The 18,361-nt window shown below is 41.9% G+C and overlaps 1 protein-coding gene and 1 pseudogene across 1 annotated transcript in view; one reads left to right on the top strand and one right to left on the bottom strand.

Moving 5' to 3' along the window:
• Positions 1–18,361, top strand: part of Rnf17 (ring finger protein 17) — a 123,627-nt gene that overhangs the window by 100,755 nt on the left and 4,511 nt on the right. The window contains exons 28-34 of the mRNA XM_034498835.2: positions 2,279–2,398; positions 4,083–4,163; positions 6,070–6,195; positions 10,449–10,505; positions 13,243–13,359; positions 15,068–15,236; positions 17,391–17,526. Coding sequence (XP_034354726.1) covers positions 2,279–2,398; positions 4,083–4,163; positions 6,070–6,195; positions 10,449–10,505; positions 13,243–13,359; positions 15,068–15,236; positions 17,391–17,526 — 806 coding nt within the window. The remainder of the gene's footprint in view (positions 1–2,278; positions 2,399–4,082; positions 4,164–6,069; positions 6,196–10,448; positions 10,506–13,242; positions 13,360–15,067; positions 15,237–17,390; positions 17,527–18,361) is intronic.
• Positions 1,597–2,204, bottom strand: LOC117705114 (large ribosomal subunit protein eL19 pseudogene; annotated as a pseudogene).

Raw genomic sequence — 18,361 nt, 5'->3', positions numbered from 1 at the left:
AGTTTCACTGCATGTTTCTTCTGCATCATGAACACATTACCACATTGAAAAACATTTGGACAGACATTGTTTTCTTGAGCTACACAGAGAGAGAGATCCTGTCTCAAAAGCAAGCAAACAAGAAACCTTATTACTACCCCTGACTTTAAGATAGTTTAACAATTGAATAATCAAAAGTAAAGCATTTCAAAAGCTAGCTAGCTGAGGGATTTAATACTCAAGTGTTTTAGTTTTGTTTTTAAACTTTTAAGTTATACAGGTGTGTTTGTGTGTAGGTATGTGCAAGTGTGTGTACGTGTTTGCAGAGGCCAGATCCTCAGGAGCTGGAATTATAGGTGGCAGCTGTGAGCTGCTTGATGCCATTGCTAGAAATCTTAACTCAGATCTTCTGCAAGAGCTGCACATGCTCTTCATTGCTGAGCTGGCACCCCAGCCCTGTTTTAGTGTGTTCTTTGTGTGTATTTGTGGGGTCTCATGTGAACCCCCTTCTTCATACATGTAGAAGTCAGAGAGAAGCTTTGTGAAATCAGGTCTCTCCTTCCATCTTTACATTGTTTCAGGGGTTGAACTCTGATTGTCAGGTTGACTCAGCAAGCACTTTCATCTGCCAAGTCCTCTTACCAGACTCTTAATACCCAAGTTTTAAAAATAATGTTTGACTTATAGGCTACCTGTATGAACACCTCTTTTAACAATGAAATTTCATTCTTTATGAGATGAGAGAATATATATTTTCTTTTTTGTTAAAAAAGAAATCAAATCAGTTTAGTTATCCTTTCAGGATATGAGTGTATGATCTTCCTTTCCCCCCTTTTATAAGATATGGTCTCAGTATGCAGATCTGGCTGGTCTGGAACTAAATGTGTAGACCAGGCTGGCCTCTTTCTCATTACTTCCTTTTGTTCCTGAGTGCTAGGATGCCCTGCAATTGGCTACAACCTTTTGGCTTATTTTGTCTTTTTTAGACTATGTAGCATAGGCAGGCCTTGAGGTCCAAACCCTCCTGCCGTGGCTGGTACAGAACACACGATGTGATTCAGGCTGTTCTGGAACTTGTTGCAGTCCTTCTGCTGGAGTTTGAGCCACCTTAAGACCCAGTTAAATTTTAAAATGTTGTTCATCATTAGTGGGGATGGGGGTGGGGGAGAATGCTTCCTGCTACACATGTTGGAGTCAGGATGGTTTTGTGGAGTCAGTTCTTTCCTTTCAATTTTTGAGCATTCTAGGAATCAAACTCAGGCCTTCAGTCTTGGAGGAGGAGGAAATCGAGGGTGTTGTGTGGGTGTTTTGCCTTCATGTAGTCTGTGCACCATGTGTGTGCAGTGACCCCAGGAGCCAGAAGATAGTGTCAGATCTCCTGAAACTGGACTTACAGACAGGTTGTGAGCCATCATGTGGGTGCTAGGGATTGACTGAACCCATATTCTCTAGAAGAGCAGCCAGTGCTCTTCACTGATAAACCATAGCCCCACCGCCACCACAACCAAATCAACTTTTTAAATGGAAATCCCCTTTGTCATCCAGCTTTTAGTAATAATTTTTTTAAAGGCTTGTTTTACCTTAATGACTGATTCATGTGAGGCCACAGCCAGTCCACTATGTACAGGCATGAGGGAAGCTTGACTTCATGTTTTCTTTCTTCTTGGATAGAGTCTTGATGATCTCTTCCTTCTTGGCCTGGAGGTGCTCCTCCCTGCGCTTCCGTGCTTCCTTGGTCTTAGACCTGCAAGCCACAGCCTGGTCAGCCAGTAGCTTCTTGCGGGCCTTGTCTGCCTTCAGTTTGTGGATATATTCCATGAGAATCTGCTTGTTTTTGAATGCATTCCCTTTGACCTTCAGGTACAGGCTGTGATATATATGGTAGTCAATCTTCTTAGATTCCCAGTATCTCCTGAGAAGCCGGCGCAGATCCTCATCCTTCTCATCCAGGTCACCTTCTGGGGCATCCGAGCATTGGCAGTACCCTTCCTCTTCCCTATGCCCTTATGCCTGCCCTTCCGTCGGGCCAAGGTGTTTTTCTGGCAGTGAGCCCAGGAATGGACAGTCACAGGCTTCCAGATGATCAGCCCATCTTTGATCAGCTTCCTGATCTGCTGACGGGAGGTGGCATTGGAGATTTCTTTGGTCTCATTGGAATCCAACCAGACCTCCTTTTTACCACAGTGGAGGACACTCGAGGCGAGCCTCTTCTGCAGCCTGAGCATGCTCACGGCTGCAGACGCAGCAGCAAAAGCCTTAATAATAAATTTCAACCAAACATTTACTTGGTCTGTTTTAGGTCCAGTATTTGGATCATGGGTTTACAGAGAAGATCCCACAGTGTCATCTTTATCCTATTTTGCTGTATCCTGATACACCCCAGTTTTGTATTCCCTGTCAACTCTATCAGACTTTACCGGTGAGCACATAGTAGTTTGTGGGGAGTTAATTTTAAATATTGTCTTATATTAGTAATATTTTAGAAATTAGAATATGTAATTCCTTTTCAAATGTAATACAAATTTTTCTTTTAAGTTTTTGGTGGTGGTGGTGGTTTTATTTTGTTTGTTTCTAAAGGTAGGGTCTCACTGTATAGCCTTGGGTGTCATGGAACTCATTCTGTAGACCAGCCTGACCTCAGACTCATAGAGATTCTCCTGCCTCTGCCTCCCAAGTACTGAGATTAAAGACATGTGCCACCATTCTTGGCTTAGGGTTTGCTTTTGTTTTTAATGTGTCTGAGCTGAGTGTTTTGCCTGCATGTGTGTAAGTAAGTATACCATGCATGTAGAAGGCCAGAGATGGAGTCTAGAATCCCTGGAGTTCCAGATGCTCCTCACCTATCATGTAGGTAGAGTTAGAGATGCTTATTAGACACCATGTGGGTGCTGGGAACCAGCACAAGTCCTCTAAAATAACAGGAAGTATAGCCTTAACCACTGAGGTTTTTCTCTAGCCCCCACCCATAGCCCCCAATAAAAAATTTTAAAATACCTACAAGTAAAAGACAGCTCCAGGCTTTTAATGAGGAATACTATAAAGTGATACATCAGTATATAAAACCTGTGAGTAAATGGCTCATAGTAGATATTCATGCTGTGCTGATAAGGGAGAAGACCCTAACTCTCCAATGTTGGCGACAACAGAGCTCAAACAGTAAACACTTTTCCTTCTGCTGGAGTTCTTGGGGGTCCAGGGTCAGGAAGGGTTCAGCTGGGTGATTTGGAAATGAGACCTTTGTAATTGAAGAGATCATTGGAGTGTGTCCTGGGGATCTGTGAGCTACTTGCAAAGGACTCCTTACATGGCTGTTGTCTCACCTAGAGGTCTGACAAGTTGAGAAATTTTAAAGTTTTAAATTTAACATGTTATCTTTAAGTTTGGGGGTTGTTTTAGAGAGTTCTTTTGGTGAAGTGGTCTTGTAATTTTTGAGAAAAGATCATTTGTAGCCCAGGCTGGTCTCTTAACTCCCCCTGTAGTAGAGGATGACCTTGAATTCTGATTTTCCTGCTTTCACTTCCCAGATGATGGGTTATAGGTATGTGCCACCATACCTAGTCATTGTGATTCTGATGATCAAATCCAGGATCCTCATGCATGCTAGGCGAGCACTCTACTGGCTAAGCTGTGTCCCCTACCCTGGTTTATGCTTTGAAAGCATAAGATGTTGAGTACAGTAGGGAGAAGCTCAGACAAATATGATTTTTTAAAAGATGTCTTATATTTTTCTAATATGTATATATTCATATATGGGTATGTACATAAGTATTGTGGGCATATACATAAGTAAGAGTACCCACACAGTCCAGAAGGGGAGTCACATGTCCTGGAGCTAGAGTTACAGATAGTTGTAAGCTGTCCAGCATGGATACTGGGAACCAAATCCAGTTCTCTGAAAGAGGAGGAAGAACTCACAGCTGCTGAACCATCTTTCCAGCCCCCAAATAGACATTTTAAAGATAATTTGTATTGACTGCCCATGATACTCATGTGTACTTAATTCCACTACCAGGTATTCCCTGCTTATGACTATGTCTTTGTGTCTTAATTTATTCTTTCTTGGTCACACATTATAGAAGTATACATGTGTTCATTACACACAGGTTGGGAATGTCTGGCAGCCAGATGCCATAGAGCTGCTTCAGGAGCTGCTTACAAAGAGAGAGGTGGACATTCACATGATGGTGAGTGGCCTTTAAAGGATAGTCGGATGAAACTGTTTGCCATGAAGTAATTTGAAGACTATTTTTATAACAGGCCATGTTATATGTGTCATTCATATATAAAAATAAGTTATTTGTTAACATATAAGACATTGCTATTTTGGTTCCTATGCTTGTTTTGAGCAAGCCTAAACAAGTTGCTAGGACATTTCATAAGCATTAAAGTGGATGATTGAAAGATTTGTCACTAATAGGTTTTTTTTTTTTTTTGCATAACTGCAGGCAGCATGACATTGTTGATGGGGAGTAGCTGTCATACAGCACTGTGTATGGTGCACAGTCCTGCAGAGCACGTCAGTCCCTAGCCTCAGAGTCCTCCCCTAGTTAGTGAAGCAAGCAATCCATAATGCAACATGGCATGAGCCAGGGGATTGGTGGGAAGACAAGCACAGCAGGACTTACGGGGGAGAACTGGAGGTGACAGTCCTGAGAAGGAAGCAGGAGGTGTCCTGGGAATAGTCTTAGGAATAGTCTGGCAGAGGATAGAAGTTTCTAGAAAGGGAGGAATGGCAAGTAGAATGCAAGCGTAGCTCTGTGACATAATAAGCTGCGCAGTGACATAATAAAATTAGTCCACAACTGGTTGAGGCCTGGTGTCAGGAGAGAAGAAAATAGTTAGGAGAATATTTCTATATTCAAGAGCCACAGTGTCCACCTAAATAGGGAAGCTGGTATGTTAGCAGCAGGAGTTCTTACCCAGCTACTCCAAGAATCCTCAAGTCTCCTAATGTAAGGTGGAAATTAAAATTTTTTACATAGTCAAGGTAGCTTTCTTTACAAGTTAGGTTTCAGCAAACCCACCACTTGCTTTGCAGGCTGTGAGTGCTCAGGGCTCCTTAACCCATTTGGCTCCATGCTCTGCCTGAGTCGTGCTCCTCCAGCACTGCTACACTAAGAAGTGCTGCTGAGGCCCAAACAACAGTCAGAAGCATGCCTGTGCAGCCTCCACATTCATGGTAGAAACCTGACAAGAGATAAAGGCCTAGTGGCCTCAGCGACCACTACAGTGTACTAGGCAGGTAAGGCCTTGGCAGCAGAGAACTCTGGTATAGAGATGCAGCTGAGAAAGGGGTTCTGTGCTAACCAGTGATCAGGTGACATATCAGCCAAGGCTGTAAGGTGTGGCAGGAAAGGGCATGCTGTTGCTGGAGGAAGGTACCAAGGACCCACGTAGAAATGGCAGTGTTTGGAAGGAGTAGCAGAGATGTGGTTGTGAGGCCAGAGCCTATACTGCCACACAAGCACACAGGGTCTGACACGAAATATATTCTAGTATTTCCTTCCTGCTGCCTCATATGGCTGGTTAGTAGAAAACAGAAGCAGACAGAGCTGCCCAAAACTAACTCCCCTTCCTCTATGCGGATGTGAATTTGGAGAAAGGTGGAACTAATGGAAATGGGGAACAGATTACCACAGAAACTGTCAGCATAACCAGTGGATATGCCAGTGCATGGTGAGAGTGGACCTTGTTGTCAGTGCTAAAGCCATCAGGATGATCTCTCATTTGAGAATGTTGATTTCTTCTGGCTCCTGATGTTTTGGAGATGTTTAGTTAAAATTCATTTTGTCTGCTCTTAACCTGTTCTTAGTATAAATTAGTATCATCTAAAGATGATCTATCTGTAGTTTCTAGTAAGTAACTAGGAAATCTGATACAGCTACACAAGTATATTTTATATAAGTCAAAGTAAAGTTACTACTTCATAATCTGCTAAAGTATCAGGAAGAAAGTTCTTTGCAGTGAGTCATTACTCAAATTGTGTGGCTGTGCTGTTGTCAGAAACCCAGTTTCATATTTGCTAACTATAAAATCTTAGGCACCAAGTAAAGTGTTTGCAATAACAGTCTTCATTATTGAATTTAATAGGAATTGCCTGACAATCCATGGGGGAAACTGTCTGTCCATCTCTATTTTGATGGGATGTCACTTTCTCATTTTATGGCCCATCATAAATACTGTATTTTTGAACATACTGAAGAGATATTTAAAGAAGTAAGTGAACTGATTTTCTATATAATATACACTTTAACTGATTATAATTAAAATGTCACACTCTGTCTTACACCTCAAGTCTTTTGATATGTCTCCTATAGCTCAGGTTGGCCTTAAAATCCTAATTCTTGTTCCTCCTTAAGTCTTTCCAGCTTCTGGGATTGCAGGCAGGTGCTACCACATTCTGCAGTTCTGAAATGTGATCTACCTACCTGACCTGATCTATTAAGGGAGAGGGAAGTCTAAGATGAGAATTTCTCAATTCTTTTTTTTTTTTTTTAAAGAATTACCATGCTTTGTATGTCCCAAAAAACTTTCATTTACATTAAAACTCTATTACTGTTTCTCTACCTTCTGCCCTAATAGGATATAAAGATTAGGTTAGCCAGGCAGTGGTGGCGCACACCTTTAATCCCAGCACTTGGGAGGCAGAGGCAGGCGGATTTCTGAGTTCAAGGCCAGCCTGGTCTACAGAGTGAGTTCCAGGACAGCCAGGCTTACACAGAGAAACCCTTGTTGTTGTTTTGTTTTTACACAAAAAAAACAAAACAACAACAACAAAAAGATTATTAGCTAGTGTTGTTGAATTTGAACATGGGGTGCACTGTATAAAATTTGTATAAAATTTTATGCCAGTAAATGGCTCTGTCCCCACTTAAAATGTCTTTTGACTTGAACTAGAAGCCATATATTACAAGATAAGTTCCTAAACCCAAAATATTATAAACTAAAGTTGAAAACCTTTCTAGTGCCAACAGATAACTGAGTACTAGCATTCAGATTTCAGCTGAGCATGATGGAACAGGCCTGTAACTCCAGCATCCACAGGTAGAAACAGTGCTACTAGAAGATCCAGGTCTCTCTGCTCCTCCCTGTTCCAGAGACAGTCACATCTTGTGCAGTGCCAGCCTTGTCCCATAGACAAAATGGTGAAGGTCGGTGTGAATGGATTTGCCTGTATTGGGTACCTCGTTACCTCTGTTCTGCATTGGCAAAGTAAAGATTGTTGTCATCAATGACCCCTTCATTGACCTCAACTACATGGTCAACATTTTCCAGTGTGACTCCACCCATGGCAAGTTCAATGGCACAGTCAAGGCTGAGAATGGGAAGCTTGTCATCAACAGGAAGCCCATCACCATCTTCCAGGAGTAGATCCCGCTAACATCAAATAGGATGATGCTGGTGCTGAGTACGTCGTGGAGTCTACTGTTGTCTTTACCACCATGGAGAAGGCCAGGGCCCACTTGAATGGTGGGGCCAAAAGGGTCAAATCTCTGCCCCTTCTGCTGATGTCCCCATGTTTATGATGGGTGTAAACCACGAGAAATATGATAACTCACTCAAGATTGTCAGCAATGCATCCTGTACCACCAACTGCTTAGCCTCCCTGGCCAAGGTCATCCATGATAACTTTGGCATCATGGAAGAGCTCATGACCATGGTCCATGCCATCATTGCTACTCAGAAGACTGTGGATGGCCCCTCAGGAAAGCTGTGGCGTGATGGCCGTGGGGGTGCCCAGAACATCATCCCTGCATCTACTGGTGCTGCCAAGGCTGTGGGCAAGGTCATCCCAGAGCTGAATGGGAAGCTCACTGGCATGGCCTTCCGTGTTCCTACCCCCAATGTATCTGTTGTGGATCTGACATGTTGCCTGGAGAAACCTGCCAAGTATTATGACATCAAGAAGGTAGTGAAGCAGGCATATGAGGAACCACTGAAGGGCATCCTGAGCTACACTGAGGACCAGGTTGTCTGCTACAACTTTAACAGCAACTCCCACTCTTCCACCTTTGATGCTGGGGCTGGCATTGCTTTCAGTGACAACTTTGTAAAGCTCATTTCCTGGTATGACAGTGACTATGGCTACAGCAACAAAGTTGTGGACCTCATGGCCTACATGACCTCCAAGGAGTAAGAAACCCTGGACCACCCACCCAGCAAGGACACTGAGAGCAAGAGAGAGGCCCTCAGTTTCTGAGGAGTCCCTGTCCCCCACACTGAGCATCTCCTCACAATTTCCATCCCAGACCCCATAACAACAGGAGGGGCCTAGGGACCCCTCCCTACTCTTAAATACCATCAATAAATGTTTGCTGCACCCAAAAAAAATGAACCAGGTCATCCTTGAACTGCCTAATGAATTCAAGATCAGCCTGTGCTACATGAGACTCTGACTCATGAAAATAAAATAGGATCTTTGTCTTGTTTTTAAACATTTTATTGTTTTAATTTTTGTTTTATGTGTATGAATGTCTTGCCTCCCTATGCATTTGTGGACAACATGCATGCCTAGTGTCCCAGTGTCATCAGAAAGAGGGTTTCAGATCCCCTGGGACTGGAGTTACAGATTCTAGGACTTGAACCCAGGTCTTCTACCAGAGCAAGTACTTTTAACAGCTGAGCCATATCTCTAGTCTTTTACTTGTCATGTAAGCCCTGAAGATAGAACCTACGGTCTGGTCTTATGCATTCTAGGCAGGTATCCTACCACTGAGACCTACCTGAGCACTTCCCCTACTTTTGAGACAGTCTAACCATGCAGCCTTCAGCTCACTCTGTAGGCTGGCTTTACACCCTGGCATCCTCTTATCTCAACCTTTTGATTAGGAAGACCTATAACAGGCCTATGCTGCCAAAGTCAGCTAATATTCAGATCTTACAGCATTTTAAATTATTCAGTTTAGGAATGTTCAACCAATATGGGCATAAATAACCCCAAATATAAACAACTAAAAAGTTTCATTTGTTCTGGTGTCAAATATAAGGGATAGGGAGTCTTTGTAAATTACTTCTTATTTGTATTCCCATGGGGCATTCAGATCCACACATTGACATTACCTTTAGTAAAGCTTGTTCCAGTAGCCTGGGGTGGTAAGGTTGAGTGTACATACGGTGTAGGAACCAGAGGACAGCTTAAGGTCGTCTCTGTCTGCTGGCCTGGAACTCAACAAATAGGCTGGGTTGGTTGATCAGCCCATCTCCACTTTGCCAGTGTTGGATTACAAGCACACATCACCATGCCTGACTTTTTTTACATGAATTCTCAGAATTAAACTTTGGTCCCAAACTTGGAGGGCCAACACTTTACCAACTGAGCCATCTTCCCAGGCTTGGTGATTTTTCCTTCAATGGTTTTGGTATTTCATACTTCAAGCTGCTGAAAGCCCTTCAGAAGACTGTGCATGATAACATATCACAAGATTGTTTGTCAAGAGTCATAGTTCACTTGTTAGGCTTGCTTTTTCCTTTCTTTTTTATATTTATTTATTTATTTATTTATTTATTTATTTATTTATTTATTTATTTATTGGTTTTTCGAGACAGGGTTTCTCTGTGTCTTTTTTTAATTTTTAAATTGCATTTTCTTTATTTTGGGTATGTGTGTATGTACGGATCCTGAAGCACATGTGCGGAGGTTAGAGAACAGCTTGTAAGAGCTGCTCCTTGCCTTTCATCACATGGGCTGCCAGGGTCAAACCCAGGGCATCAGGCTTGGCAGCAAGCACCTTTACTGGCTGAGTCCTTTTGTCAGCCTTCAGTGGGTTGGTTTTGTTTTTTTTTTTTTTTGTTTTTTTTTGTTTTTAGTATTATTAATATATTATTTGAGAAAACAGCAGATTGCAAGAAAATACTGAGTTTTCTTTCCGTCAACATAAAAAATTTCTTGTGTTGAGTATGAGGTGAGTGATGGGGAGCTTGCTGTGCTTCATGGGCCCAAGGTTCATTTCCAGCACTGCCTTAGTGAAGCCGTGGCAGCCAGTGTGGTGTAGACAGCACCGAGGAGGCCGGCCAGTGCTACCAAGTGTACACAGTGAGAGCCTATCTCAAAAAATAATAAATAGGAAAACCACATCTCGTCACAGAGAAGCTGTGGCATCACTCTGTGCCTATACCCCTCACTGCGACTGTTTCCTTACAGCAGAGGGGTGTGAAGAGTGCTGTTGACTTCACAGCGTTTATAGAGACTGTTCAGTCTCTGTCTGAGTTGTGCTCTTTTGTTGGAAATAAGGAGCGAGGGTAGTAAATCACCACTCAAATGTTCAGAAAAAATTTAGAGATTCTTGGAATTGGAATATAAATAGAATGTGTAAATAGTAGATATTACTGTGTTAATCTGAAAAGCTAGGTGAATGCCAGCATGACTTACACATTCTAATTTTTGTAAAGTACAGAAATGCCTTAAGGCAGTATTTTGCTAGTAGGTAAAAGTAGATTTTTAGTGATGAATAATAATTATATTATTTTAGAAACCACGTGGTCAGAATAAAAAGTATGAAGATGAAAACTGGAAAATAAGATTTGAGGTAAGTTACAACTCAGATATTTCTAAAACTTTTCATCAGCAGAAAGATCTGATACACGACCAGCAAGATGGCTTAGCTGGCAAGGCCGACACCTGAGTTTGTTACCCAGAACCCAGATGACGGAAGGAGAGAACTGGTTCCCACGAGTTGTCTTCTGACTGCCATACATACCCACCCTCTGGCACTTGCTCACCACACATAATAAATAAAAAGTAAATTAAGAAAAATTTGAAACAGGGTCTCATTAGGAAGCTATGTAAACCAGGCAAGCCTGAAACTCACAAAGAAAGATGTACCTATCTCTGCCTTCTGAGTGCTGCTGTTAAAGGTGTGTGCTTCCATGCCAAGCCACATTCTTTTCATTAAAATAGTACTTTAAAAGATGAAAATTTAGCATTATTTTCCTTCTCATCTCCACTTTACTGAGCTACTACTTAACATACTATAAATTCATTTTCCTGCTCAGTGAAGTTAAACGACGTGTGCTCCTTTATCCTCCTTTTCCCCTTATCTTTTTCCTTCTTTTTAAAAATAATAGTTCTTATTTTTATTACATTTATTTATTGGGGGATACCATATCTCATATGTGGAGGTCAAAAGACATCTTGAGGGAATCAATTATTAAGTCCTTCCCCTTCTGGGTCCTGGGGATTCAGTTCAGGTCATGAAGTTTGTGAGCAAGCACATGTATCGGTGTAGCCGTCTCACAGCCACTTCGTCGGTCGCCAGTGTTTATACATGTAAGATTTAGCAGTGCTTGATCTGCTTAATGTCAAGCAGAAGCTCCAGTGTGTCTCGTGTTGACTCACTCGTCTGCTGATGAGCGGTGGCTCATTGCCACGCTTTGGTGATTTGGGCACGGCTTAGCATACGCACTCACGTGTGAGCCCTTTCATGGTGTTCAGGAGGAACAGTCTCAGTCTGATAAATAGGTTTGAGACTTCAAGGAGCTTGAGACCATTCTGCCGTGACATCACTGCATTACCCACAAACTGGGTTGTGCAGGTGCTCCATTTTCTTCATAGCCTCTGACTTTTCCTTCCCACCCTGGGGTACACGTCCAGTAGCTTCTCATTGTGTCTATTTTTCTAATGATTAGTAATGTTGGACTTTTTCCCATGGAGTTAATATTTTTAATGTTTTTTTTTAATTCAAATTCACTATTTTAGTTCAATTATCTTTTTATTGTGGTTGTAAGAATTCTTCATTTATTTATATACAAGTTCTTTTCAGATGCACAATTTGCAGATATTTTTCTTCTATTCTGTGGGTTGACATTTTACTTTTTTTGGTGTGTTTTGTAAAACAAGTTCTTACAAAGTAGCCCAGGCTAGCCTAGGTCACTATGTAATTTAAACTGACCTTAAATTTATAGTCCTCCTGCCTCAACCTCCTGAGTGCTAAGTGCACAAACCTATAGTTTGCACTTTATTGCACTATATTGATTTTTATTATTTTAACTATGTGTGTGAGTACCTATATGTATGTGGGTTTGTGCACAAGAGTGTAGATGTCTTCAGAGACCAGAAGAAAGCATCATATCCTTAAAGCTGTAGCAGTTACAGGCAGTTGTGAGCCACCTAATATGAGTGCTGGAAACTAAACTCAGTTCCTCTACAGTAAGTATTCTTACACACACACACACACACACACACACACACACACACACACCATTTCTTTTAGAGCTTTTAAATTTAATGAAATCCAATTTGTCTTTTTTGTCTTTTGCATCACTTTTGATTCTGTAAAGAGGTTCTCTGTCATTTGGTTTTTAAGGTATGGGGATCAGATCCTAGTGCCTTACAAATGCTAGGCAAATGATCATTGAATGATTATTAAGTCCCCTAGGAGGACTTAAGTTTCTTGGCACAGTTTCATTTCTATGTTTATAAAATGTGAAGTTCTTACTTTGTAAAAAGTAAAATTACAAAATGGGTGTCACATTTTGCAAAACTTTTCTATGTTTAAATATTTTGCTCCCACTTGGAAATATTAAATAGTAACAAAATAACCTACAAATTTGAATATAATGACTTTTTTATTTATTTTACTACATTCCTAAAGAGGAAGATACTGCTCGTCTTTGCAGAAAACCTGCACTTACACCATGTACGTTCCTTTGCTTTAACTGCTGACTCCTATGATCCTCTTGAGAATTGTATGCAAATTGTATTTGTTTTTCCCTTATACATTATAGAACTTAAAGAACCTTCTTACTTTAATTTATCTCTTGTGAGCAGTTCATGTGTTATTTTAGTTTTCTTATGCAGTAACTACCTATTACAAAAGTAAATAAATGCAGTGGAATAAGACTCCCAGCCCCCACATGGATACGCAAGCCTTTAATTTTAGCACTTGGGAAGCAGAGACAGGATGATCTCTGTGAATTCCAGACTAGCCTGGGCTACATAGTGTGGCACTGTCTCAAAAAAAGGTGTGCGTGTGAGGGGGGAGGGGAGAACTGTCGCTCTGTACTTCAGCATCCCAGTGCTCTTAATAAGTGGCACTTACTGTTGACCACTTGTCAGCTGTACTCCAGGTCTTCACTGCCACAGACCATGATCATCCCACTTGCTGCTCTGTGTGTGTGTGTGTGTGTGTGTGTGTGTGTGTGTGTGTGTGTGTGGTACACAGAAGAGCTTGGTTCATGGTAATTGAATAAGTTGACACTGTAATAAAGTTTTATGTTAATTTTCATGATTGCCATTCTAAAATTTAATTTTTTGTGGTGTTTTAGGACTTGCTTTTACCTGAAATGGAGGCTCCCATTTTACCACCATATCTGTCTTCACTTCTGCCTCCACCAGAGGAGCTGTATGCTGTGCAAGTAAAGCATATTGTCTCACCTGACGAGGTACGCGCCAGTCCGGCTGTGAAATAAGGCTCAGGGACAGTGCAAGTGTCCGTCTCAAACATGTGTCTCTTCTCCATCTTCCTAACTGTCAACAATGAGGTCCACTTAGCCCCATTCTGTTAGGTCTTCAGATATTTGTTGATACCTCAGGACACTGGTGTTTGTTAAGCACCTGCTGATTTCCCAGAGTTGTCTTCCTTTCCTTATTTGCATGTTTATATGGAGTGTTTAGATCTTTATAAATGTATTCATGGTTTCTGCCTGCATGTATGTATGTACACCATATGCATTCCTGGTCCATCAGGTCCCTTGGAATTGGAGTTATTGTGTTGTGGGTACTGAGACTGGAACTCAGGTCTTCTGTAAAAGCAACAACTACGCTAAGCCACTGTGCATCTCCTCAGCCTGAGATTCATTTAAAATGTTTATTCTTAATTTATTTTTATGTATGGGTGTTTTGCTTCAGAGCTCAGAAGAGGTTGTTGCAGATCGGCTGTAATTGGAGTTACAGATTTTTGTAAACCAGCACATGGGTGTTGGATTCAAACCTGAGTCCTGTGAAAGAGTAGTCCTCAGGGTCCTTAACCACTGAGCCTTTTGTCTAGCTCCAGATGTGTAGCCCAAGTGAGCATATCCTACTTGCCAGATTATTTATATTTTCAAAGTTGATATTTTCCCCTGTGAAACATTAAATATCTCAGTCCTATGTCTCTCCCTGCACTGAACTTGAATGCTCTTTTCTCTACTCCATGATTTGTCTCACATTGTCCTATTCATGGTATTTGGCTGCCTTCCTCTTTAGAGGGTAAGTCCATGAAAATGGGGGTTTAGTTTCTTCTCCATTATATCCTTAGAACTAAGGAATACCTGATACATAGTAGTCAATTAGTAACTATTGATTGAATAAACACACTAAAGAAAATTTAGTTGATGTCCCTGGCTGACAAGAAGGTAGGAAAAAATGGCAAGTAGCACTGGCAGCCCTTGCCTTTACAAGTGAACCAGGCAAGGGGAGGATTTGCTGCCTAATTTCATATTTTATATGACTCCTGTTGTATAATTTTTGTATTATTTATTGCTATATGACAAATTGCTCCAAACTAATCAGCTTAAAACAACACATATGGGGGCTAGCAAGATGGCTTGGTGCATAAAAGCACTTGCCACCAAGCTTGATAGTCTGAGTTCAATCCTCAGAACCCCCATGGTGGAAGGAGAAATCTGATCTGATACCTGTGTGCCTCCATAATATGTGTAAAATAATTTTTAATTTAAAAATGCACATTAAGGTCAAAAACCAAATAGTTGCTTGATTAAGTTGAGCCCAAGAGCTATGATGGGGACTATAGAACCCACTTGAAGAGTCACATGGTGAAACATGCATGTAATTCAAACTCAGTAGGTAGATGTAAATGATGAATAGTTGAGGCCAGAGTCAGCTACATGACACATGACACCCTGTCTCAGAACAAGTAAATATTCATATGACATGTCCAGAAGGCTCAATGCTGGCTCTAAGACCCTTTTAGGGGGACTGCTATCTCTACAACCAGTCTTCACAGCCACACTTCAGTGTGGCAGGACACAGAGGGCACTGTGCAGGGCCAAGTAACAGGAGGAGGGGTCACTGAGCCCTGGCTGGAAGTGCATTCCAGAAATGTCAGAGTCTGCAACGTTGTTTTCCCTTCTCCCCCTGCCACCCTTGTAGGTGTATATTTGCCTTGACTCTGTAGAAAGCTGTACTCAGTTTAACCATCTCGGTGACACGGATGACAGTGGAGTCAGCTGGGAGTCAGAGACAGAGAACCTGGAGGAAGCGCTTCAGAGATTTAACAAGAATGTGGAGACCTTTCCTCCCCTGACAGATTTCAGCTCAGGTATGCTGTGTTCTGAGTGCCTGGGATCTTGGTGAGACTTGCCTTTCATCAACAGAATGGGGAGGTCAATGGGTTATTTATCACGTTAAGTGGAGTCTCTCCTCAGCATCACATGTATGATCTGTAAATTCTAAAGACACACATTTTCTAGATCAGAAAGGTGACCCGAGTGAGTTAAGCGTCTTACCCCTCCTGTGGGGACAGGCGCACTCTGCATGACTCTGGGAGTTGGAAATGGAGGGACAATCACATACGGATGGTTGGTTTAAGTCTGACTGAGGCTTTACCACTAGCCCAGATTGTGACAGTTGATTTTCAGACTACAGTGGTATTGACTTTAACTACAAATCACCTACAACTTTTGAGGTAGAGACTCGAGCTATGATGGTTTGTCAGGATAGGTTAAAATACTTAGTTTTTCTTTCTAATCTGTTCTTCACACCTTTATTAAATACTCATGATTCTCTTCTGAGGAAAATGTACCCACTTACTGTTGACAGTCCCTGAATGCCAAGAGTAGCTATACATTTTTCTATGTGGGGCATAGAGCTACCTTACAACATTTTGCCCCTCCACCAGGGGTTCCTAGACACCACTGGCACACTGCCAGGAGGAGGCAGGGCAGAATCCAAAACAAGGGTCCTCAGTGGTTCTTGGTCTTCTTTCTGGGTATCCAGGCATCACCAGAGTATTGTCAAGAGAGGGAGTCAGGAGGGGAAATCATGAACAGCGGTATGCAGTTTAAGCTCACCCTCAGGGAGTCCACGCACCAGGCAGGAAGGGGAAGCAAGCCCAAGATGAGGAGAATTAGGTCTGATTGAGAGGGAGGGCCAAGTGTACCAGAGGGGCTGGAGGGGAGAAAACCTTCCTGGGGAGTCTTAGGCTCAGCTCTTTAGTTGAAAGCCTTCTCCAGGCAGCTTTCTGAGGTGGTCTTTGCTTGTTCACACTGGTTTATTTGATGGTGGATGTGAATGCATACACTTTATTCAGGGTGAACCCAGGATTAAATACCTTTTGCCAGAAGGTGTACCCAGGAAGGGAAGCTCATTGGCTGAAGGTTCGGGGCTATGTAGATACCTCATTAGCATGGAGAAGAACTCTAGGTGTCATGCTACGTGACTCAGTGCCTGTAGTCTTTAGTGGAGTGTTGTGGAATGTCTGGAACACGTGTTCTAGAGCAGGTACACAAGACAGGGAGTGGCTCCACTCCTGCCAGTCTGAGCTCACTCAACCCTGGCCAGTTCTTTTGTCTGTCTGGTAACATGGTCCCACATGCCCTATATAGAGCTAACTTTATTCTTGATCTGTTGTGTATCAGAGTTTGTTTAAGCAAAGAAAAAATGTCATTTGAACTTCTTGCCTGATTTAATTGGTTTACTTTAATAAGCTTCCAGTAGGCTGTAACTTTTTTGGCTGACTACTGCTTACATACCCTTTTGCTTGGAGTGTTCTTCCCTCAGACTGTCTATCACATTTAAAGTTTCTTGCTCAGGTCTCCCTTATTGGAGGTCTTCTCTTACCTTTCCAGCATGGAAGAGCATCCCCCTCCTCACCACTTTACAGAAGCACTGTGAGCAGGTGCTGCTCAGGTGCTTCAGCAGCAATTGGAAGGGCAGGTGCACGTAGGTCTCTTAGTTACCAAACGAGTTTAAGAGAAAACTCATCAGGTGGGCTTTGTGTTTACCCAGACTCACAGTCCAGAAGGAAAAAAGTCCTTCCTCATTCATACCTCCAGGGAAACCATAGTCTGACATAAAGTAACTTCTGAGTCTCAACATATTGTTCACTTCATAGCTACTTTATGCCTCCAAGGATTTTTTTCGGTTTTAGTACTGAGCATCTAAACCCAGGGCTTTGCCCATGCTGAGCAAGTGCTCTACCAGCGAGCTTCGTCCCAGCCCTTGGCAGCATGATGTCACCTGTGTGGAAGTGGAACTCAGAACTCTGAGGATGGACAAGTTCCTTTCTTCAAAACAAGCTTAGACATTAATAAGAAAATGTGATAAAATACAGGCAGAAAAGGAGAAGCCGCCACAATATTCAGCCCTGTACAGTGACTTCATGGTTATACATTTCTTTGTACTTTTTGTATTAAAAGTTTTGGAAGACAATCAGTAACCATCTATTATTTGTTTCCTTTTTCTGCCGTTCTAGAAATGCCTTGCCTTGCAGAATATGCTGATGGTTTGTGGTATAGAGCAAAGATTGTTTCCATTAAAGAATTTAACCCTTTATCTGTCCTGGTACTGTTTGTTGATTATGGATCCACAGAGAAGTTGACAATAAACAGGTAAAGGGAAAGAACAAGTTGAATAAGGTGCTGTTTAAAGCATATGTATGTGTGTGTGGTATATATTTCTGGTGGGGTGTGTGCCTGTGCAGAGGTCCAAGGTCAGCACTGATGTCTTCTGTTCCTTCCCACCGTGCTTTTTGAGACAGGTTCTCTAACTGAACCTGCTCTCCATTTCAGCTAGATTGGCTAGCCAGCAAGCCCAGGATCCACCTTTCTGGGGTAACAATAACAGCTGTTACTGGGTCCTAGGGACCCAAATGCTGGTCCTCATGGGTACATGGCAAGCACTTTATTCACGGAACCATGCCTAGTCCTAAATAAGGATTCTTTGTTTTGTCTGAGATGTGAGTACAACTAGAGCTATTACTTGGTAAGATTTTGTCTTATTTTTGGTTCATTTTTTGTTGGTTTAATTTGTTTTGCTTTTTTGATTGGATTTGGGTTTTGTTGTTTGTTTTTTCAAGACAGGGTTTCTCTGTGTTATAGCCCTGCTGTCCTGGGACTCTCTGTGGCTGCCCTTGAACTCACAGAGCAGTGCCTGCCTTGCCACCCAAGATTAATAGTGTGAGCAACCAGCACCTCATTTTTAAAAGAAAAAATTATTTTAAAATTGTTTATAAATTAGTAATTTTTCATTGTGACAATTATGAAAATATCTCTTATATTTTAAGAGATTAGAGCTTTTGCTGAACCTCACAACCAGAATTATGATCCACCATGAGACCATTTGAGACTTGAGACTGCTATCCAACTGTGTACTCAGCTGCTTGTTTAACCTTCAAGAGAACAAAATGACAGCCAACCTAAACATGCCACACATTTCCCATGTAAT

This window comes from Arvicanthis niloticus, chromosome 3, assembly GCF_011762505.2.
Source record: "Arvicanthis niloticus isolate mArvNil1 chromosome 3, mArvNil1.pat.X, whole genome shotgun sequence".
Lineage (NCBI taxonomy): Eukaryota > Metazoa > Chordata > Mammalia > Rodentia > Muridae > Arvicanthis > Arvicanthis niloticus.
Note: the sequence above shows the minus strand (reverse complement) of the source record. Positions and strands in the feature narration are given on the sequence as shown.